At 44.6% G+C, this 22,518-nt stretch overlaps 1 protein-coding gene across 3 annotated transcripts in view; it reads left to right on the plus strand.

Moving 5' to 3' along the window:
- Ptprg (protein tyrosine phosphatase receptor type G) overlaps window positions 1–22,518 on the plus strand; it is a 707,393-nt gene that overhangs the window by 595,684 nt on the left and 89,191 nt on the right. For all 3 annotated transcript variants that reach the window (XM_078038562.1, XM_078038563.1, XM_078038564.1), the window contains 4 exons: window positions 8,242–8,426; window positions 11,606–11,714; window positions 18,506–18,555; window positions 20,279–21,059. In XM_078038562.1, coding sequence (XP_077894688.1) covers window positions 8,242–8,426; window positions 11,606–11,714; window positions 18,506–18,555; window positions 20,279–21,059 — 1,125 coding nt within the window. The remainder of the gene's footprint in view (window positions 1–8,241; window positions 8,427–11,605; window positions 11,715–18,505; window positions 18,556–20,278; window positions 21,060–22,518) is intronic.

Raw genomic sequence — 22,518 nt, forward strand, 5'->3', positions numbered from 1 at the left:
AAAAAAAAAGGAGATTAAAATTAAATGACTGGTATCTTTTCTCCTGCTAGACAGCCATTTGCAGGAGATCAAGGGCCACACCGGCCTATATTCACTTTTATCCCACTTCCAGTTCCGAATGCTCCTTCTACTGTGTGTCCTTGGCCCCACTCAGCGACTTGGTCTCTCTGGACCCCAGTGTCTTCATCATTATTGGGGAAGATACTCGAACCCACCTTTTGGAGTCAGTTACTGTGGGCATGTGTTACAAAGTCGGGGCTTCTGAGAAACTGAGGCAGCACAAAGACCCCCCTCTTCACACCCCGATTCTTGCTATCAAGTCAAGATTTCAGATATGTCACTCAGAGTAGCAGGAATGAGTTTATTGAAGAGCTCAGAAAAGGGAAAAGGGACACTCTCAAGGGAAAGAGCAGGTCCTCTCAGAAGAGAGGGAGAATGTGTCTCTCCTGCACTCCAGTTTTATGGGGAATCCCACAGAAGTTTCCAGAGATTCCTGCTCAGGTCCAGCTCTTAACTTTTGACTGACAGCAAAATGTCATCAGACTTTCAAGTCCCTGATGTTAGGGCAACTCTAGGTCACACATGCTCACCAGTTCTAATTGGATTCTTAACCTACATTCTTACAGATTTTATGGTTAGCAGGAACCATCCTTATCTCCAGAGTTTAGGGATCTGGTCACAAAGCCTCTCCCTTCAGTGTAACTTGGGTGTCTTATCAGGTTACCTTGGGCCTGCATTTCTCCTGCAGTGAACAGGTAGCTTGCTGAGGAATGTGACATGTCCTGTCCTCTGAGACCAGGCAGCCAGCACTGCAGGCAAATTGCTTCTTGGAAAAGAAAGTGTGTGGGGCTCAGCACCATGGGCCCACTTTATGGAATTACTCTCCTACCTTCATGTTCCCCCAACCTCACCACTCTGATCCTAACACGTAGGTTACCTGACATGCCTGCTCAGAGCCAGGCCAGGCGGACGCACTGCGTGCACGTGGGAGCTAGATAACTATCACTCAATCACATCTGGAAATTGTACATCCCAAAAGTACCCGAGGTGGGGTTCTGCTTTGATTCCCTCCTTTCTGATTCCAGCACCTTCCTCAGGGCAGTTTGCCCTTCATGAGCTCTTGGACAGTGAAAGAGGTGACACCCCAGAGCATGGAGCTTCCTGATTTGAAGTCCTACAGTGGCCCACTGTTGGGGACTTTGTGTTTACCCAGATGTCTTTGATACAGTCCTTCAAAAAGAGAAATCCTTCCCTGAGGCCATTTCTTTGCAAAGCTCCCAGGAAGGACTTGGGTTCCTGAGCCACAGAAATGACAGACATCAAAACAATCTGAAGTAAGGCTCCCAGCTCTGTCCCACCCTGTTCCCCTCTGCTCTTGGAGGAGGAGACAGCCTGCTCCCTCTTGGCCTGAGCCAGGCAGGCCCCTCCCCCACAGTGCTTGCCAGCTTGGGTCCAGCTTGTTCCTCAGAGGCCATTCCTATGTGGTGGCTGATGTCACAACCCCCCTTCACCATAGTGGTTTCGTTTTTTTGTTGTTGACAGCATTGTGAAATGGGAAATGAAGGCCAAACCACTTTGTTTAAGCAGCCTGGCTCTCTGTCTTCTGGTCCCTAGTAGGCCTGAGGCTTCAGGTGTGAAGCTCGAGGGGCCAGATGCTGGGAGGGGTCGGGAGGAGCCTTACACTCCAGAGTTGAAGGCACTTGGAGATGACACTGACCTTCAGACGCAGGGCTTACATAGTTTATCTAAAGCCCCAGATGAAGAGCCTGGGGTGGGGTGTTGGGGGGAGACTTAGCATTTACTTGTGGAACTGCTGAGAAAATATCCTTGACATTGATTTAGAATCAGAGGACCTTGGGTGCTCTGCTAGAAGCCTCTTCATTGTTTAACGAAGCCTGGGATCATAATTAAAGGTGGTTCAGAGTGCAGACAGAAATCCTCAGAGCTGGCAGCTAGCGCCATCCCAGATGCCTGCAAAAAGCAATCAGACCCTGGTGAGACTGTAATCAGGTCTTTGAGAAGGGAGGTGTCAGGGGCACCTCATGGGGGATATCTGTGTAGTGAACTGGGTGTGGCACCTTCTGCATAGTTAACAGTCTTCAATTTTGTGCATGATTTAGGCCAGCAGAAAACCCACCCGGCCCTGGGTACCAGGCAGCTGCAGGTGAAGTGAGCTGAGAGAGGCGATAGGGAATAGTGGGGACTGTGACAAACAGGAGGATACACCCTTAGTCTCAAAGAGATGATTGTTCTGCTGCTGCAGCTCAACACTGCTGCATGTAGATGCAGACTCAAATTACCCGATGTATATATAAAAGATACCAGTTTTTTAAACACTGTGTGGGCCTAGGAGCTTGCTGCCCCGCCCCCATGCCTGAGGCCCACAACCTCCAGTTTATCCACTCACAGTTCTTGTAATCCTCACCCTGACCCTTTGAGGAAGACAGTGCCTCATATACTCACCCACTTTTTAGAGAACACAAGGGGCTATCTTATACCAGCTCTTCCGAGCCAATTCATAGTCTCTCATGCCAACCACATGCAGTGGAGCACGGCTGTAATCCAGCAATTCAGGAGGCTAAGGCAGGAGGATTGCAAGTTCGAGGCCAGTCTGGGCAACTTAGTAAGACCGTTTCTAAAAATAAAAGGTCTGAGGATGTAGCTCAGTAGTGGATTAACCCTGGTCTCAGTCCCTCGTAATGCAAAACTCTCTCATGCTTCTTTTTTCTGCTTTATATTTGAAATTTTGAGGGAGGCTGTTTTGGAAGGAAGGGTCTCCATTACTGAGCAAGCAAACAGGACTTTAGAAGCAAGCTGCCTCTTTCTGCCTTCTTTGATGGGCATATCTGGTCCCCTGGCAGTCTGACCCCAGCTGCTGAGCATTCTGGGATTTTTGATGCCTCCATAGACAGAATAGAGTTCCTAATTAGCAAACATCCCTTTGCAGAAGGTGTGAGTTAATAATGACTGGGGGCATGATCTCCACACAAACTACAGGCTCCTGAAGGTGACCCCCCAGCAGTGAATTGTGTGGCATTAATCCTGGAGATGGGAATATCCTCTGGGTGCTGACTGAAGAGTGATATCTCTTTTTCTGAAATGTGAGCTCTTCCCAGGGCACTAGCGACCAAGAGCTTGGTCCCTGCCCTGAAGGGTGCTTCCAGCCCAGTGAGAGGAACAGATGGTGAGGACACAGTGTACTGGACACTGTGAACAGGGCAGAGGGGCCACATGACGTTCAGATCGTCCCTGAAGCTGGGGTGGGGCTGACCAGAGATCAGCAAGTGACAAATGACCTGGAAAGCTGCGGGGATGGAAGCAGGAAGGGGGGTCACAGAGGCCTTCTCCATTAGGAGAAGGACTAAGATTTCTTTTGCCACATTTTTTACTGGTGCATTATAGTTATATATAATGGATTTGTTGTTTCATATTTGTGCATGTGCACATCACAGCAATCTAATTTGGCCAGTATTAAACTAAGATTTTTATTGCATGTACAATTAACACATCATTCAGCAGATTTGTTCTAGTGAGCCTACTATGTGCTGGCCTCTGCTGTAGATTCAAGAAATATGTATCAAACAAGGCAGAAAAGGAACCAGCCTCGGGCACTTCCACTCCAGTGTGGGATTGCTCCAGTTCATTCCACAAAGTCAGTAATTGAATTCCCTGTAGCTATAAATTCTATCAAGAATCTGAGTTCCATGGAGGAGCTAGCTTGTCAATCTGGACTGAGGAGTGGAGTTCACTGCCAAGAATATAGTTGCAATTGAGCTGATGTGGTGGTGCACACCTATAATCTCAGCTGCTCAGGAGGCTGAGGCAGGAGGATCACAAGTTCAAAACCAGCCTCAGCAACTTAGTGAGGTCCTAAGCAGCTTAGAAAAACTGGCTGGGGATGTGGCTCAGTGGTTAAGGGCCCCTGAGTTCAATCCCTGGTCCCCCCCCCCACACACACACACAAATAATAATATGCAATTGATAAACTTGTTTCAGTTAATAATTTAGCCTCTCCCATTATCTTCTAAGTCTCACCTGCCACTATCTTTTGATAAACATGGGTTTTATATTTTTGGACAGTAGGAAAAAAAGTCACAAAAAATTTTGTTTCACATGAAAATCATAGGAAATTGAAATTTAGTGTCCATAAATAAAATTTTCTTGGGCATAGTCACACTGGCTCATTTTTACTTAGTACCTTTGCAGCTTTGTGCTTCAAAGGCAGAGTTAGTAGTTGAAATCTGGAAACCAAAGCAGAAAATATTTACTATTTGGTTCTTCATGGGGGAAAAAAAAAATATTGCCATTCTCTATTCCTCCAAATGTGTCCCAATGTGCCCATAAACATTCTCCCTGTCCAGGAAGGTGAAGAAAGAGACAGCTAAAGTGAAGCTTCTGTTCCTACAGTGCTTCTCATAGATCCCGGGCAGGGGCTCCTTAGCCTAGAATCTGTGGTTCCCTCTGGCCTGAGACTCTTCTGTTGTGTTGTCTGGAGCAAGCATGGTTTTGCAAGACCTTAATTACAGAATTCCCTTCCTGGCAGGTGATTCCCATTAGAGAATGGCCACACCTGCTTCCCTGTAGATCTGAGCTCAATATTTTCTCATAGGTTGAGGCAGTGGGATTCTTCCCTTTCCTTCAAAGTGATGATAATCAAGCCCTATGTATTGCAAGGAAGTATACCCATGGCTTATTGGACAAAATGCAGCAACAGCAAATTTGCTTACAAATCACATGCTTCCATTTACATCAAATGGTATTTATGGACTTCCCCACATGTATGAGCGATAGAGCTCTATCTGGATATTGATCCCCAGAATGTTCTCCAGGGTTATCTGAGGTTTGCATTGAGATTTCGGCTGATTTTTAAAACTTTCTTCTTACTTTTTTGTTCTCCATGTGTGTGTGTGTGTGTGTGTGTGTGTGTGTGTTTAATTAACATGAATCATCTTAATCTGCACAGAGCACCCCAGTTATTTTCATTTCAAGAAATAAATAAGAAGGATGGCTGCATCCGCATGTGGGTGAAACAATTATTTGTGTGGTTGTGATGTAACTGCTAGAGAGAGATGTCGTTTTCCTGCAGCTCACCTCTTGGAGTGGGGAAGAGCGTGTCTTTGGAAAAAGGAAAATAATTAAGAACATGGTAGGAGGTGAGGGAAGATATGGAAGTGAGGTCATCATTCTGAGATGCAGAAAGCTCCCCATATATAAATCTCCCCGGTTCACTAGTAGTATTTGGAAAAGGGTGCAGGCAGGTGTGTACCTTTTCTGGTCCTTTCCCCCCACTTCTAGGAGCTCTTGAGAAACAGCCTCTATGAAGTGTTTAAAAAACAGTAGCTTGGCGCCACCTAGTGTCGGTGCTCTGTCACTTCACCCTGAGCATCTGAGAAGCTTCCCTTTAGATTCTTTGTTTGATGTCCCTGCCCTGGTGGCATTTGCACTGCAGGCAGCGGTGATGCTTCCCTGGGGTTCTGCTGGGCAGTAGGGAAACCTCATTAATTTATCCCTTCCTTCCTGTCTCAGTCACACAAAGCTACTGGCCTGGTGTGGTTCTGCAGTTGAAGGGGGAAAAGGATGCCTCTGTCAAAGCCCATCCCTGCCTTTCTTCAGCAGAGCACCCTGAAAGGTGGCCCACACTTCTCTGGCTGGAACACAGTCCTGCTCCCCAGAGCTTCCTTGGGTTTGGGGCTCTTGGTGGGAATAGGAGGGCCTGGCTGGTGGTAGGCTGCTTAGCTGTCAGCTCCACCCACAGTCAGAACTGAGTTCTCCTTCCCCACTCCAGCAGGCTCACCTTTTAAAATTTTTTTTAAATACCAGAGATTGAACCCAGAGGCACTTAACCACAAGCCACATCTGCAGCCCTATTTTGTATTTCATTTAGAGAAAGGGTCTCACTGAGTAGCTGATGCTGGCTTTGAACTCAGGATCCTCCTGCCTCAGCCTCCAGAGCTGCTGGGATTACCAACATGCACCACCTGTGTCTAGTGCTCACCTCCTTCTTACCCACCTTCTTCACCCCATGCCTGTTTGTCCTCCGTTTCTCATCCTTCTGCTCACCTGGTCCCTCACTAGGTCTCACAGCTTTACCAGCTGTTAGCTCTAGAACCTTCCACTCCTCCATGAACAGCCCCTCTTTCATTCTGGGACTTCTTCACTTGCCCAGCACATGGAACTTTTTGTCAAGCAACAATCTGATTATCATTCTTGGGTTCTGATCTTCTTAGTGGCTTCCAAGGTCTCATAGGAAAAAGATCAGATTTGGAGTCTGGCCTCTAAGACTGCTGTCCACCTGAGCCGGGCCCCTTGCTGGCTCTTCTTCTCTGCCTTGCTCCCACCTGCTAACCTCATCCCTGTTGACGCTTTCTCTGCTCTCCCTTCTTGCCCAATTTCCCAGTTAATTTCCTTGGGCCCACAGTTCGAGTCAAGTGCTCCTCAGATATACTTAGAAAACACTCATCTCTCCCCTGCCTCCATCCCGTCCTGGCTCTCAGGATCAGCTCTGCCCCCATGATCTTGTCCTTGGATCTGTTTCCCCTTGTAGATCACTGGTTCTGACCTGGGGGTAGATGGTCCCTGCCGGGGATATATTCATCTGTCTCTGGAGATACTTTGAGTTGTCACAGTAGGAAGGGGAGGGAGCTCTTGGCCTTTAGCAGGTGGAGCAAAGAATCATCTGGTTCATGAGGTCCAGTGTGGACAGGAAAAAAGCCTGCCCCAGACATGTAAAGGTTCCCTCAATGCTCTCAGCCCTTTCGTAGGCTTGTGTGTAGATGTAGATCTTGCCATGTCTCAAAATCTCCCAGGCACCAGGAATAAATGGAAGAATTATCCTCGCCTGCCCTCCTACCCCACATCAGGATCGTTAAGCAGGGTACTGCTGCTGCCCCAGAGAAAGTCACCCATTTTGTGTGTGCCTTTGGTTCAAAATTACTTAAGGTCTCATGCTAAATTGTACTTATTTACACTCTGATCTGTTGACAGTAAAATCTCACCTACATTTGTAGTTGGGACATTCCGTAAGCCCCAGCTTCTTCAAAAAGTTTACCACGGGGGCTGGGGATGTGGCTCAAGCGGTAGAGTGCTCGCCTGGCATGCCTGCGGCCTGGGTTCGATCCTCAGCACCACATACAAACAAAGATGTTGTGTCTGCCGAAAACTAAAAAATAAATATTAAAAAATCCTCTCTCTCTCTCTCTCTCTCTCTCTCTCCCCCCCCTCCCTCCTCTCTCTCTCTCTCTCTCTCTCTCTCTCTCTCTCTCTCTCTCTCTCTCTCGCCCCCCTCTCTCTCTCTTAAAAAAAAAAAAAGTTTACCACGAGGGCCAGGGATGTGGCTCAGTGGTAGAGTGCTTATGTGAGGCCCTGGGTTCAATCCTCAGCACCACAAAAGAAGGAACAACAACAAGAAGTCAATCATGAGAAAGGGTCATTTGACTATGCTGGATTAAAAGAGGATAAGGGGAGGGAGCAAGAAAAGATTTTTGAGACAATGGGAGAAATTTAAATATGGACTATGTATGAGATAGGACTTCTGAGTTATTAGTATGTGGGTTTATTTTTTTTTTCTTTTCTTTCAGTATTGGGGATGGAACCCAGGAGTGATCTCTCACTGAGCTACATCCATCCATCCAATCATGTATTTATTTATTTGTTTGTTTATTCTTGGAAGATTGAACCCTGGAATGATTAATCACTGAGCAACATCCCCAGCTCTGCACATCCCCCTCCTCCTTTTTTTTTTTTTTTTTAATTTTTAATTTAGAGACAGGGTCTTGCTAAGTTGCTTATGGCCTTGCTAAGTCGCTGAGGCTGGCTTTGAACTTATGATGCTCTTCCTCAGCCTCCTGAGCTGTGGGGATAGCAGGTGTGATAACAGATAAGCCACCATGTTGGGCTTATCCTAGTATGTGATTTAGGTATGACAGTGGTATTATGGTGATGTGGGAGAATGTCCTTATTCGTAGAGTATTTAGGGTGGAAATGTCAAAATGATTGTAATTTGCTTTCAGTGACTTAGCTGAGAAGCAGGTGTATGTGTATGTGTGTGTGTATGTACGTGCAGGTGGAAAGAGAAGAACAGATGAGGCCAAATCTGTTAGTAGTAGGTGGATTTCAGTAAAGGGAGTCTGGGTGTTTGCCGTGTTATCAGTTCAACTTTTTGTGTTTGAAATCTTTGGGGGCACACAGTGGAATGGCATACTGTGCCGGAAGCCCCCTGAGCCTGGCCGTCTGTGTCTTCAGTTTGCAGCTCTCCACCCATCCACATGAAGGTGCAGCCTCTGAACCAGACGGCCCTCCAAGTGTCCTGGAGCCAGCCAGAGACCATCTACCACCCACCCATCATGAACTACATGATCTCCTACAGCTGGACCAAGAATGAAGACGAGAAAGAAAAGACGTTCACAAAGGACAGTGACAAAGACTTGGTAAGGACCCCTGTTTCCAGATTGAGGAGCTGCAGCCCTTGCAGTTTCAGAGGGGCCTGCTGAGCTTAGGGTCTGCCTTGGGCTATGCTCCCACATACTAGCCACAGGAGGGGACTGTGGAAGGAGTCTGGCTGGGCTCCACCCTGACCTCGCATCTGTGAACTCCGACCTGGAAGAGCTAGTTAATTGTTCTTTGCAGTGGCCCTCCAAGACTGATTGCTTTAGCTGCCATAAGTAACAAATAGAAAGCTTCGAATAGGCCCTTTTCATCCAATAGGATTACTGTACAAATTAAATGCTTAGTGCATTTAAGGATTCCCCCAGGTTCTGGCTTACAGCAAGCGCTACATAAGTATTCACTCTTATAATCACAGTTACCCCACCTCAACCTCTGCCTCCTTTTTTCCTTCAACTTCCTGCTGGCACATCACCACCCCCCTGACCATAGTCCCCACCATTCCCTTCTGTCCCATTTGTCCTATCTTACATGCTCCCATTTCCTGTGGGAAACTTGTGGCCATGGAACTTCAGCTTCTGTTCTGTAGCTCCCAGGTCCCAGATCATCTGACCCCACTGGGAGAGACCTGGGCTCAATCCCCTCCAACCCCCAGTTCCCCAACCCCACACCCCATTTCCATTCTCACTGGGCACCCAACAAGGCCCCTCCTTAATCGTGTATGCAGAAGCTACCTTCTCAAAGCAAACCCTCCAACAAGCAGTAGTCTTCACTTGCACAGAAACTCAAAGTGACACATTTGCTACATTTATCCTTAATCAAAGGAAGCCGTTGGAATAATGAAATCTGTAATTGTATATGCGCATGAAAATGTGGGGCACCTAGTGGGATTCTTAATGACTGTTATCACCTTTTTTTTTTTTCCTCCCTCTCCATACAGAGTCCTCGGGGCCCATTCAATCAGTTATAGAATAATACTTTTCTTATTTCTTTCGATGGAGAATCTTTCACTTCATTTCCATTTATATTTTCCATTTCCCCACTAGACTTTGTTATCTGGGTCACATTAGGGAATGACGAGCCCTCGTGAAATCAGAGAGGAATCTGTTGAAAGGCACCCAAGGTTACAATGTGTTTTAACCTTTCTCTTGTCACCACTGGATGCCCGTAAGGGATTTTCCCCCTCTCTGAAGTAAAGCTGCCTTGCATTAATCAGCAGAAACTATCTAGGCGCTGGCTTAACCGGTTTCTTGTTCTAAGTGGCAAATAATTAAACATGCAAAGATGAACAGATACTGGCTTGGGGTGAATTCTAATAAATCCCTGCATAGATGGAGTGAAGATTTTGTGCTCTGAACAGAAGATGGGTCAGAAGATTAGGGAATGAGGCATAAATTAGGTTCAGAGAGAGAGAAACACACTTTGACAGCCAGTTTTGATCCCTAGGAATTTCTAGGGGTGGTTATTTTCTTTGGGGACACACAAAATTAATTTTCTTAATTTCTCAGTACATCTCGAGAGCAGACTTGGTGGCCAGAAAGCTGTGCTCCCACCCCTGGTTCCAGAAACCTAAAAGCAGAACCTAACAATTATAGCATTCTTCAGTCTAAGGTCCCTTCGCCACCTCCTGTCCACAAACTTGGGAGCCACGTGTGTCACACCACCTTTTCCAAAAGAGATAAATGAGGCCTTAGTTAAATAACAAGACCCTGCCCTGCTGCTCCCATCAGGAAGCTGTGTTCTAAGCAAAAGCAGCAGCCATCGCCACAGTGATGTTCATACCCATCAGAGGTGTGCAGTGGCTGTGCCAGGGAAGCGCCCTTGTTGGGGAGGCTCACGGGGCAGCTCTCTGTGCCCAAAACATACAGGTCAGTGACGTCTCATCCACTGGGAGGAGTGTATGGAAATTGCTTGCTTCTGTTTATTTCTTGGGGAAACAAATACTATCTGCTTTTTAGGTAGGTTCCATTTTCTCATTTACAAGGGCTCTTAATCACTAAGTCTCATCTCCGGCCCTTTTTATTTATTGATTTTTTTTTTTTTAAATACATGCTAAATTGCTTAGGGACTTGCTAAGTTGCTGAGGCTGGCTTTGAACTCACCATCCTTCTATCTCAGCCTCTGGAGCCACTGGTATTACCAACATGCACCACCAAATCCAGCTACAAAGGCTCTTATAATGACACTTTAGGAATGGTGACTTGGATTTGCCTGGTGATACTTGATCAGAGTTTCACAAACAATTTTCTAGAATGGGCCAGATGATGAATATTTTAGGCTTTACAAGTTATACAGTCTCTTCTAACTATCATCTGGGCCTTTAAAGGATGAAAGCAGCTATCAGCAACATATAAATAATTGGGTCATGGCTGTGTGCCAATCTGGCCTGTAGGCTGGACCTGTCCACCTCCTGTATTAGACCAGTGGTGCTCTGTCTGCTGTTGAGTGTGGTACACCATGAACAAGGTTTGCTTGACCTGTGTTACCCAGTTCTCAGAAGAACCCATGAGGTAGCTGTTCCTCTTCCCACTTGACAATTGAAGGTAGCAGAGGCTGAAAGCCATTGAGAAACAGCTAGTGAGTGGTGTGATGACTTTATGTCTCACGACCTGTGGCCTAGTGTTCTTCCTTGCCTCATGCTCCCTGTCAGGATACGACAAGACATTCAAACTACAAAGGAACAGAGAATTTCTTATTGATGTTCTGCACTCTGCATGGCTCTGGAGATTATTTGGTTGATAACTCTAGAGGCCATCTAGGACCAATAATTATAGCTTACATGGTACAGTAATTGTGACAGAAATTCAGACCTTGTGAACAATAAAGAGGACTAAGTCCTCCAAGTCAAGAGTGATACTGTCAGGCTGGGGCTGTAGCTCAGCAGGAGAGCTCTTGCATTCCAGGTCCAAGGCCCTGGGTTCAATCCTCAGCACCGCATAAAAATAGATAAATTAAACAAAGGTATTGTGTCCATCTACAACCAAAATATTTTTTAAAAAATAAAAAAGAAAGAATGATGTTGTCACTTCTTCTCTTCTTAAGTGCTAAAGACAGATTCCTGGGGAAGGTCATTACAAGGTGATCTTTGCTGCCAAAGCAGGCTGTGGTCAGTGGGGAACACCACGTCTGCCAGGATTTGCCAGGGTATCCAGATTTACTTTTGAGCACAAAGTGTGCCTGGCTTTCAGAAGAAACTCACTGCCTCCTCTTTCTTCCCCTGCAGAAAGCCACCATTAGCCATGTCTCACCCGACAGCCTTTACCTGTTCCGAGTCCAGGCCGTGTGTCGGAATGACATGCGCAGTGACTTCAGCCAGACGATGCTCTTCCAAGGTAAGGCTGGTTCCCTCTCGTTCCCACCTGACCCTCTGTTCATGCTTTGTCCTTTTCCTGGAGGGGTTTGGGCACAAGAACACACAAACCCAGTCTAAGGATACACGTAGGCATTTAAAGCACACCTAGAAAGCCCCAGGAATTTGTATCTGTCTTTGAGGTTGGACATACCCTAGGTCAGAAGAGGGGAAGAAAAGCAAAGCAGTTTGGGGTTTATTGATTTTATTGTTATTTTCCAATTGTGAAGAACCAGGCATGTGGGCTTTTCCACTACCCATTGTCTAGCCCTGTGTCAGAGTGTGTTGGCAGGTGTCCTCTTTGGATTTCCAACATGATTCTGTCTATTGTTCCCTCAAGAACTGTAGCCAGGGCTCAGATGCAGCTTGGTGGAAGAGCACTTGCCCAACATGCATGAGGCCCTGGATTCCATCTCCAGCACCACACTTAAAAAAAAAAAAAAACCTAGAGCCCCAAATATGTGATTCACCTTTCCCACTTGCAAGCCACAGACAAGCCCTTGCGCTTTTTTGTATTTTTTTATTTAGAGACAGGGTCTCACTGAGTTGCTTAGCAGTACACTTTTGCTGAAGCTGGCTTTGAACTCATGATCCTCCTGCCTCAGCCTCCTGAGCCACTGGGATGATTGGCATGCACCACCGTGCCCAACAAGATACATAACTATTTAATGGGATTTTTTTTTTTTAAGAAAACAAAATCAGTACAAAGAATTTTAAATGAAGATGAGGGGCTTGGGATACTGTAGCTCAGTGGTAGGTAGAATACATGCTTACCTTGCCCTTGGTTTAATCGCTAGCACCAAACATATAATAATAAAAATTTAAAAATAAAGATAGATGCATTCTGTCTTACTTGCCCCAGCCTAATCTTGGTACTGGTTCCAAAAACAGGCAGCCCTATGGGCCAGAGGTTGTGGATTTGGTTTTCTGATAGGCACTCTGAGCAGTGTACAAGTAAGGACCAGGGCATTGGACGGGACTCTGCCAGTCTGAGGCCCTTCCTGTTCAGAATCTTTATTTCTTAGGGGCCTCAACTTTCCCATTTCCAAAATGAGAAACCTACACCCTAGAATACTGGTTTTTAACCTTTTTGAGTCCCTGAAAAATGCAGAAATCCTCTAGAACATATCATAGGTCATAGATGAGCAGCATCAGCATAGGGAGATGGTCACAGGCATCTGAGTTCTAACAAGGTGCCCCTGGTGACTGGCACACACATTAAGGGCTGGCAAATGCCAGGTTGGAGCCGGGGATCTGGAGTGAGGGTCTCCAATGAGTCCTGGCTGCCAGTTAGCCACTGTGCCACTCTTGAGAACATCTCTTATCTTGGAGCTACATATAGCCTGCCAATCCAAAAAGTGGTGGTATTGACAGTACCAACCTCACTGGGTCCTTGTAGAGTGACAGGTGAGGCATATTAAAGAACTAGCATAGTGTTAATTACTGGCAGTGCTGTTGACATCTCCTTAATACAGGTTGAGTATCCCTTATCTGAAATGATCAGATGGGTTTCACACTTCAAAGTTTTGTTTTTCGGGGGTGATTTTGGAGTATTTGCATAGACTTTACCAGTCAAACATCCCTACTTAGTAGCTAAATGATTTTCTCCTTGTGCATCCTGAACACATCCTGAGCATCCTGAATCATTTTGGAACACAAACTCAAGATCCAAAATGATCCAGAATTTAAAACCATTTCTTAGTGCTTATAAAGCTTTGGACTTTGAATTTTGGGGAGGATTTTTGGATTTTTAGATTAGCAATGCTCAATGTGTATTTTAGTTTGATGTAAAAAAAAAAAAAAAAAAGTAATGAACTCAGGGCAAGAGGCCCTCTGGCCTAGATTTCTTTCAAGGCTTCTTTCTAGCTCAAAAATTTTGCATGTAGTATTTATTCTTTGCTAATGATCTCATCCTTTCTATTTAAACTAGTCAAAATTAGCATGATTGCAGTTTTACATAAGTAAATCTCACTCACTCTGTCTATCCATACGCTGAATATATTAACCCTTTCCCAGTGTTAAGATCATGAGCCAAGGGGAGAGAGAAGGGAGGGCAGACTGGGAGCTTGCTACGGCCGGCCTAGGAACTTCAGACATATCAGTCATGATTAGGCCTCCCCTGTGCTCCATCCAAGAACTCTAGATCTACAGAGCTGCCTCTTCTGATGAATAGCCCTTGAGCTGCCTGGCTTTCACGCTGACTTTGAAAAATTAAATGTTTATAATATAATGCAATTCAAAAGGCCCTGTCAGCTGTAAACTCAAAGCAAAGAGTGTTTTAAATGTCTGATCACAGTGACTTATTAAAAATGGCTGGTGTCTCCTTTGTCTACCAATATCTTTGCTCAGAGGTGGACAGGAGTTTGCTCCGTGTGCCCTGGTGCTTACTCCTGTAGGTGCGTCAAGGGGCGGGATCTTTCTTTACACCTGCCCAGGATAGCTTCAGCATTTTTTCCTACAACACATGTGCATAGTGTAAAAACCTAGATCTTGATGCGGGTAAGCTTACTTAGCTTCTCTGCTGTGCCAGGTGTAGGCAGTTAGGAGCAAGAGAGGCCAGGGTACCAAATTCATCAATGTGAACTTAAGATTCAAAAGGAAAGAAAAATTTTAAAAAAAGGTTAGGGAATTCTATAGCAGCTTTGTTCACAGTAATAAATGTGCATATAATTTGGGAACTCGAGAAAGTCACATGGAATATTTTACCTTATTGTAGTAACTATTACAATATTTATGTATAGAAGATAATCAGTATATTTACCTTACTGTGGTAAATATAATAGCCATAATACTAACAAGCAGTATTTTTGAAGTGGCTCACCATTACCAGGCATTTTTACATAAATTACTTCATCTGAACTAATCACTTGGTGGCAGCCACTAAGGTTATGTGTTTTATAAATGGGAAAATAATGTTCAGGATGCACAAGGAGAAAATCATGTAGCTACTAAGTAGAGTTTCCTCCTCCTCCTCCTCTTTTTCTTCTTCTTCTTATTATTATAATTTGTTTTTGGTATCAAGGATTGAACCCAAGGATACTTAAGCACTAAGCCACATCCCCAGCCCTTTTTATATTTTAATACTTTATTTAGAGATAGAGTCTGCCGGAGTTGCTTAGGGCCTCACTAAGTTGCTGAGGCTGGCCTTGAACTTCTGATCCTCCTGCCCTCAGCCTCCTGAGCCACTGGGATTACAGGTGTGTGCCATCGCATCTACTTCTTTTCTTATTCTAAAGCCCAATCATTGTTGTGCAGCCATGGACCACCCTAAAGAGTTATGACTCAGTAGCCCAGCTGTTCAGAAAGGATAAAACAATAGCTGACTAAGTATTCCAAGCCATTTCCCAGTTCTCAGCAGTCACAGGAAGAGGGCTGGGGGCGGGGCGGTTCCTGAGCTTTTGCTTTGAGTCACAGACCCCAGGAGACAGCCTGGAGAAGCTCACAGATCCTCCCTCAGAATGGTTTTAAATCAGTGAGTAGAATACATAGCAGAGGAACCGATTATGTTTAAATACAGTTGTCAAAATATTTTAAACCAATCCGAGATTGAGCAGTATATGCGCTAACTGTAGTAAAATTTTAAATGACAAACAGCTGTCCTGTGAGGGGCTGTTATTTCTGAGCATTGATGAACATCAGTGATATTCCCAAATAACCGCTATAATGCCAAAGCAGTGTGAAAACAATGGATCCTGAGAACGCAGCTGAGATGGCCTCCTTCACGACAGGAGATGCACAACTGCAGGGAGCTTAGCCAGAGTACAGATATCACAAACACACCCACCCCTCATCCCTGCATTCCATTAGGCCCCTGGTCCAGGTTTAAGGACTCCTGATCTGAGAGTTCTTGAAGAAAGTTCCTGATCACCAGAGCTACCACTGACCCTAGTAAAGACTGTGCAAGACTAACAAAAATCTGGCACGCAGCTGGAGTGACTGTTGAGTTTGTTTGCCTTCGTTAGAGCCCTTTCTAGAGGGCAGGAAAGGCCAGTCTCCTGAGAACTTTCCTTCCTGTGTTAATGGAGGGAGGCGTGTTCACCTGACCAAGCAGTTGAGGTCTGGATGCCTGGGCAACTCCATGATCATGAAAAGACACTTGTAGTCCCCGTGAGACCCACACTATTTGTTCCATGGCTGCCTTGTTGGACCTACTCAGTTGCTTTGCCTTCCATCTCTTCCCCACATGAGCCTCTTTACATATTTCAGTATCCAACTATGAAAAATGAATGTATCTTTAGGTCAAGGGGTTGCACGCTCAGGTGCCTGGGGTGGGGGGCAGGCATGGGATAGGTTGTGAATGAAGGGAGGGTTCTCCATGGGAAATGTGAGACCATGCGCCCAGCTAAAGGGGGTGACAGATCCTTGGCCCCAGCCAAGTGTTGCCCTTATGGAAGTCACCCAGTTTTGCCAACATCATAATTTTGCAGATCAATGTTCAACTGAGAGTTTTTGAGGTGGAAGCCTTTACAATGTTGGGAGAAGATTTGATTTTTTTTTTTATATACCAAGGATTGAACCCAGAGGCACTTAAATACTGAGCCATATCCCCAGACTTTTTTGTTTTATTTAGAGACAGGTTGCTGAGGCTGGCTTTGAACTTGTGATTCTCCTGCCTCAGTTTCCCGAGCTGCTAGGATTATAGGCTCAATTTCTTAAAGAGGCTTACAAGGCAAACAAAATTATATGTAGATCACTTGACATTTTTGATGTAGTTGTAAAAACTGTAGCAGGCACAGGGTATTTAGGTAATTAGCATTTGGGGGCTAGTTATTCAGTGCAGTGTATGTAGGAGGCAGATTTTTCGATTCTTCCAGCACTTTCAGTTTTTGCAATAACCACAATGTTTGATGTTTTTAAGTTCTGTTGTTTAGCATTATTCATAATAGCAAAAAGGTAGAAGCAGATGAATGGATAAACAAAATATGGTATATATGGCTGTCCTTGAGGAGATTATACTAAGCAGAATAAGCCAATCACAAAACCACCAATACAAAGGGTGACATTTATATTAGATGTCCAGAGAAGTTCAATTTATAGGAATGGAAAGTAGAGAGGTGGTTGCCAGGGTTGAGGGAAGGAGGAAATGAGCAGTTGTTTCAGGTATGTAGAGTTCCAATTTTCCAAGATGAAGAAGTTCTAGAGAGAAATGGTAGTGGTGGTTGGTTGCACAATAACATTCTTAACATTACTGAACCATAGGCTTAAAAATGGATCACCATGCTGGGCACGGTGGTGCACACACCTGTAATCCCAGTGACTCCAGAGGCTGAGGCTGGAGGATCACAAACGAGTTCAAAGCCAGCCTCAACAATTTAGCAAGGTGCTAAGCAACTCAGTGAGACCCTTTCTCTGAATAAAACACAAAATCAGGCTGGGGATGTGGCTCAGTGGTCGAGTACCCCTGGGTTCAAACCCCGGTACCCACATCCCCACAGAAAAATGGATCAAGTGGCAAATTTAATATTGTGTATCTTTTATCTTAAAAAAATTAAGTTACACTGTTTAATTATAACCATATGGGAAAACAAAACTACAGGAAGAAATGAGCACCACTGAAAGGATAATGAATGCTAAATATCAGATAGTTTGACCATGTGAAACAGTGGCACTGTCTTAAGATTTTAAAACACAAGGAGAAATTAAATGAATAATAATATACAAAAGGGGTAAGATGCCTGGCATGGTGGTGCACACCTGCAATTCCAGCAGCTCAGGAGGCTGAGGCAGGAGGATCATGAGTTCAAAGCCAGCCTCAGCAACTTAGTGAGACCCTAAGCAACTCAGTGAGACCCTGTGTCAAAATAAAATCCAAAATAGGGCTGGGGAATGGGGCTCAGTGGTTGAGTGCCACTGGGTTCAATCCCCAGAACCCCTCCTCCCAGAAAAAGCGGGGTAAGACAAAAAAATAGGCTTTGTTTAATTTTTTAGATGATAAAAATATTAATTGAAGAGAGGCATATTAGAATCCCAATGGATGATACAGGAAATGATGACCAAAAAGATCAATTGAGAAGAACAATGGAATAATATAATTTCATTTAAATACTGTTCAAATATTGGCAAAATTCTGACAGAGTAGAATGTGGGCTAACTTTGGGGCTGGGTGGATATTATCTGGGTTGGGGGTGCAAGAAAACCTTTACAGCAGCAAAGCACCAGAGAATGTCTAGATCTTTTTTTTTATGATTAAAAACATCATTTACTACATGTTCAAATGATAATAGTTTGGTCATATTGGGATACATAAATAAATACATTTTTAAGATTAATTTTTCTGTCTTTTTTTGATATCTTAAAATGGGTGTTACACAGGTGTTTACATATGTAAAAAAAATTGAATTGTGTATTTAAATCTTGTGTACTTTACTGTATGGAAGTTGTTCCTCAATATTAAAACAGAAAACTATCCAAAAATTTTTAAATTTTAATCAGCACTTTAAGACAGGGGACAGCAAACTGTGGATCATAGTCCAAATTTCTGCATGATTTTGTATGACTCGAAAGCAAGAAAGGATTTGGGGTTTTTTGGTTGTTGTTGTTGGTGGTGGTGGTGGTTGTGGTGGTAAATTTTTTTTTCTTTTCTAAACGGTTGAACAAAACCTGCAGAGGAATATTTTATGACATGTGATCATGTTATAAATATGTAATATATAATTTATATGTATGTATAAAAATCAGATTCAGATTTGTGTTCACAATTAAAGTTTTGTTGGAAATTCCCCTCCCCCCAAGAAAATGGTCTGTGGTTTACATTGCCATTCCTTTATTTTTCAGCTAATACCACTCGAATATTCCAGGGAACCAGGATTGTGAAAACAGGAGTGGTAAGTAAAGAAATAGTGGTTGCTTTGTCCTGGGTGGCTGTTAATTTGCATGCAGTTATGAGTGTTACCACAGGGTGGCAGTATGATATTGTTGAATTGTACAATCTGAAGAGGTTAAAATAAAGAAAAATTATATTATTCACTCTTCTATACGTTTTGAAAAAGAGCTGTGCAAAGTGTTAGAGGTTTATATTGTATAATTTTGTAATTATTTTTGTTCCCTGAGATCAGATGATGCAAGGGGGTTAATCTGTTCTGAGCCCTTCATCTGACATAAAATAAAATTAAAGACTTTGTCACCTGCCCAGAGTTACAGAGATTTGCAGATTTCGGGAGCCTGAATTAATATCTCTGTTTCCCCATTCCTGATACAACTAATAACCATGGTGGTTATAACAATAATAGCCTGAAACTCACTAAGCACTTCTGAATTTCAGGCACAGGTTATTTTACTCACTTCTCAAAACAGCCACAAAATTGCATTACTATTCTCCTCATTTTACAAATGAGGAAAGTGAGGTTCATCGAGTTAAAGTAATGTGCCCAGCATCACCCAGAGAACAAGGAAGGGGTCATCAATCTGGGCCCAGGGAGCCTGACCTGTCTGTATCAAGTCAAGTCTCAGGTGATATTTTGTCTTCATTAATGAACTTCAGAACTCAACTTTGCTAACCCGGTCTTCCTTAAAGTACCAAGTTTTCACTTGACAATGAAGTCAAGAAACCTGAGTTGCTCCCGTTATTGTATAAATGATGGGATGAAATTTGGGATTCTAGCTTGTGAGAACTAAACTATCTCAGAAGAGAAAAATTTATTATTTTCATAGATACCTTATATGAATAAAACTCCGTAACTGAGCCTCAGAGTACAGTGATCAGGATGAGCTGAGATTTTCCAGTAGGTAGCCATGCCTCTGATCTTCCTAGCTGTGTACCTGGGGTAAGCTCCTGGACACTGTCCTCACCTATCAGATGGGGTGAGGATCAGATCTGCCTCCAGGGTAGTATGGAAAACCTTGGTACACAATTGGTACTTGTTGAGTGCAACTCTTGATATTGTTGTTAATGTTGTTGTCATCTACATGGGCATAGATTTTGACATGGACCAGCCCAGAGACTCTGAAAGGTACCATGTCCATGGGCTCAGTGTAGAAAGATAGAAATATAAGCCAGTTCCCAGAGCTGGCAGTGGAAAGTGTGACTCCTGCTCCTGACTGTGTCACGGTGCCCCTGGCCAGGCCACTCTCTCTCTCTCTCCATCCATTCCCTCAGGGCAAGATGGTGGAGTTGGACCTGATTCCTTAGGGCCCTTCCAGACCTAAGAGCTACGTGTTCACCAGAATTTCCAGTGGTTGACATAAAAGCATGAAACTCATGCCCTTTGTCACCTTGAGAATAGTAGACTATCTAATATTGCCAAGTTGTCGATTTTCACTATCTTTAAGTCAACTTGAATGCCATGTTTAACTTTTGTGCCACCTAGCCTCATCCTGAGCAACATCAGTGACATTGTGTTTGCTACACTAGTTAAATGTTTTAATGCATCCAAATTATTTATAAAACCATGGTCAACATGTGTACCAAGCATTGGGGGACCACATGGATGGATGAGTCAAACTCTATGAGGTTTTGCAATCCAGAGTCTCATTCTCAGTCTAATTACTGATGCTTGTCTGCTTTTTCATTCCTCTGCTGCTTCTGCAACCTCCCGGTGACCTTTTTAGCCCACAGCCTCTCCTGCCTCTTCAGCTGACATGGCCCCCATCAGCTCGGGATCTTCCACCTGGACGTCCTCTGGCATCCCCTTCTCATTTGTTTCCATGGCAACCGGGATGGGCCCCTCCTCCAGTGGAAGCCAAGCCACCGTGGCCTCAGTGGTCACCAGTACGCTCCTTGCAGGCCTGGGGTTTGGAGGAGGGGGCATCTCCTCCTTCCCCAGCACCGTGTGGCCCACACGCCTCCCCACCGCTGCCTCCGCCAGCAAGCAGGCGGTGAGGCCAGTGCTTGCGACCACGGAGGCCCTGGCTTCTCCAGGACCCGACGGTGATTCGGCACCCACCAAAGACAGCGAGGGCACAGAAGATGGGGAGAAGGATGAGAAAAACGAGAGTGAGGATGGAGAACGGGAGCATGAGGAGGAAGGAGAGAAGGACTCAGAGAAGAAGGAGAAGAGCGGGGTGACCCGTGCCACCCAGGAGCAGAATCGGGTCATGCCCACCCCGACCCCCTTGTCTCCTAACAGGACTACGGAGGAGGGCGGGCATCAGACTATACCGGGGCGCAGGCAGGACCATCCTGCCACCCCTACAGAACAGCCAGGCCGGGCAGGGGATGCTGCCCCAGGCCCGGACTCGGACGTGGTCACCCCCACCCAAGTGCCCCCCACAGCCACAGAGGAATATTATGCAGACAGCGATCCCAAGAGGCCCGAAGTACCATCTAAAAAGCCTGGGTCCCGAGGGGACCGATTTTCCGAGGATAGCAAATTTATCACTGTCAACCCAGGTAAGTGGGGTGGTCCTCCTTTGAGGTTCTGTGCTGCTGGGACCCAGTCTAACCCTTTTTATAAGAATCCGGGGTGGAAGATGAAAATTCAGAAAGTAGTAGAGACTCTCAGTACTGTGTGTGCCCCTAGAGCAAGAGGAGTATGTGTGTGTCCTTGCCTGTGCTGACCGCAGGTGTCTCCCTGTTCTATTCCTGTAAAAGAACCTAGCCTCTGATCTTGGCTGAAATAATCCTCTTCTTGATACTTATGTCCTTGCCTTGGAGTACCTCCCAAGACTTCATCCAGGCAGTGAGAAAAGTGAATTAAAAAGACAGTAATCCTAAGAAGTTTACCCATGAAGATTTCATCCCTTAACCCTTTAATTAGCACATGGGCAGTCAGTGTTGTGTGGGGCACTTGGCTGGATTCTGCATCCAGGACTCCCAGAGCCTGCCTCCTGGGATAAAGGGAAAGACAGATGATTGGCAGCAGCTCCCTAGAGCATAAGTCTGGAAGCTGGGTAGCAGGAACAGTAGAGGGCCATCCACTTAGGTCATTAGGTAGCAAGCCAGAAAACTGCCTAACTATAAAGGGTTTTTTTTGTTGTTGTTGTTTGTTTGTTTTTAGTATTTTTTTTTTAGTTGTAGATGGACACTATGCCTTTATTTTATTTATTTATTTATTTTTATTGTTTTAATGTGGTGCTGAGGATGGAACCCAGTGCCTTTCACGTGGGAGGCAAGCGCTCTACCACTGAGCCACAACCCCAGCCCCCTAACTAAAGTTTTTGATATTTATAACAGAGAAAATAATAACAGTGTCATCAAAGAGAATTAGGAGGACAGGGACCTACTCCTGAAACCTTATTAGTCCATGGTCTTGTACCACAAAATGTGGCCCTCTATCCCAGAGCTGCCATTGGCTGTGTGAGTTACCCAGTGTCCAGACCAGGGCGTGGCTGGTCTGGCCTCTGCTTGCTGTGACAATTTTTTCCTTTTTTGATTTATCATATGCTCAACTCTTAATGAACCATTCTGATAGTTTCCACAAGGGAGCTATAGCATGAAGGGTTGTTATTGTTGTGGGTTTTCTTAATAAGAAATTATTCGTTTTGCCAGACTACAAGATGTTTAGCAACAATTTTTTTTCTTTCTTTCTTTCTTTCTTTTTTTTTTTTTTTGCGTCTAAGCTGTTGTGGAGTTATAAGAGTGCAAAAAAAAAAAGGCAACTGGTAAATATTTATTTGCTTTTGCACTTGTAAACATTAAAATTCATCTAAAGCTGAGATCTCGTATGTTAAGATACAACTTAGAATAAATTTTCATGTTTTGAATTACTTTCCTCTTAGAAGCTGGTATGAACTAATTTTTTAAAGTAGGGGTCTCCCTATGGATGTTGCTCAGTTTGTTACAGCTTTAGGGAAAGGTACTCAGGAGCCTCATGTGGAATTAAGTGAAGGAAATATGGACCCCTTATGAA

Source organism: Ictidomys tridecemlineatus, chromosome 2 (genome assembly GCF_052094955.1).
Source record: "Ictidomys tridecemlineatus isolate mIctTri1 chromosome 2, mIctTri1.hap1, whole genome shotgun sequence".
In the NCBI taxonomy this organism is placed as follows: Eukaryota; Metazoa; Chordata; class Mammalia; order Rodentia; family Sciuridae; genus Ictidomys; species Ictidomys tridecemlineatus.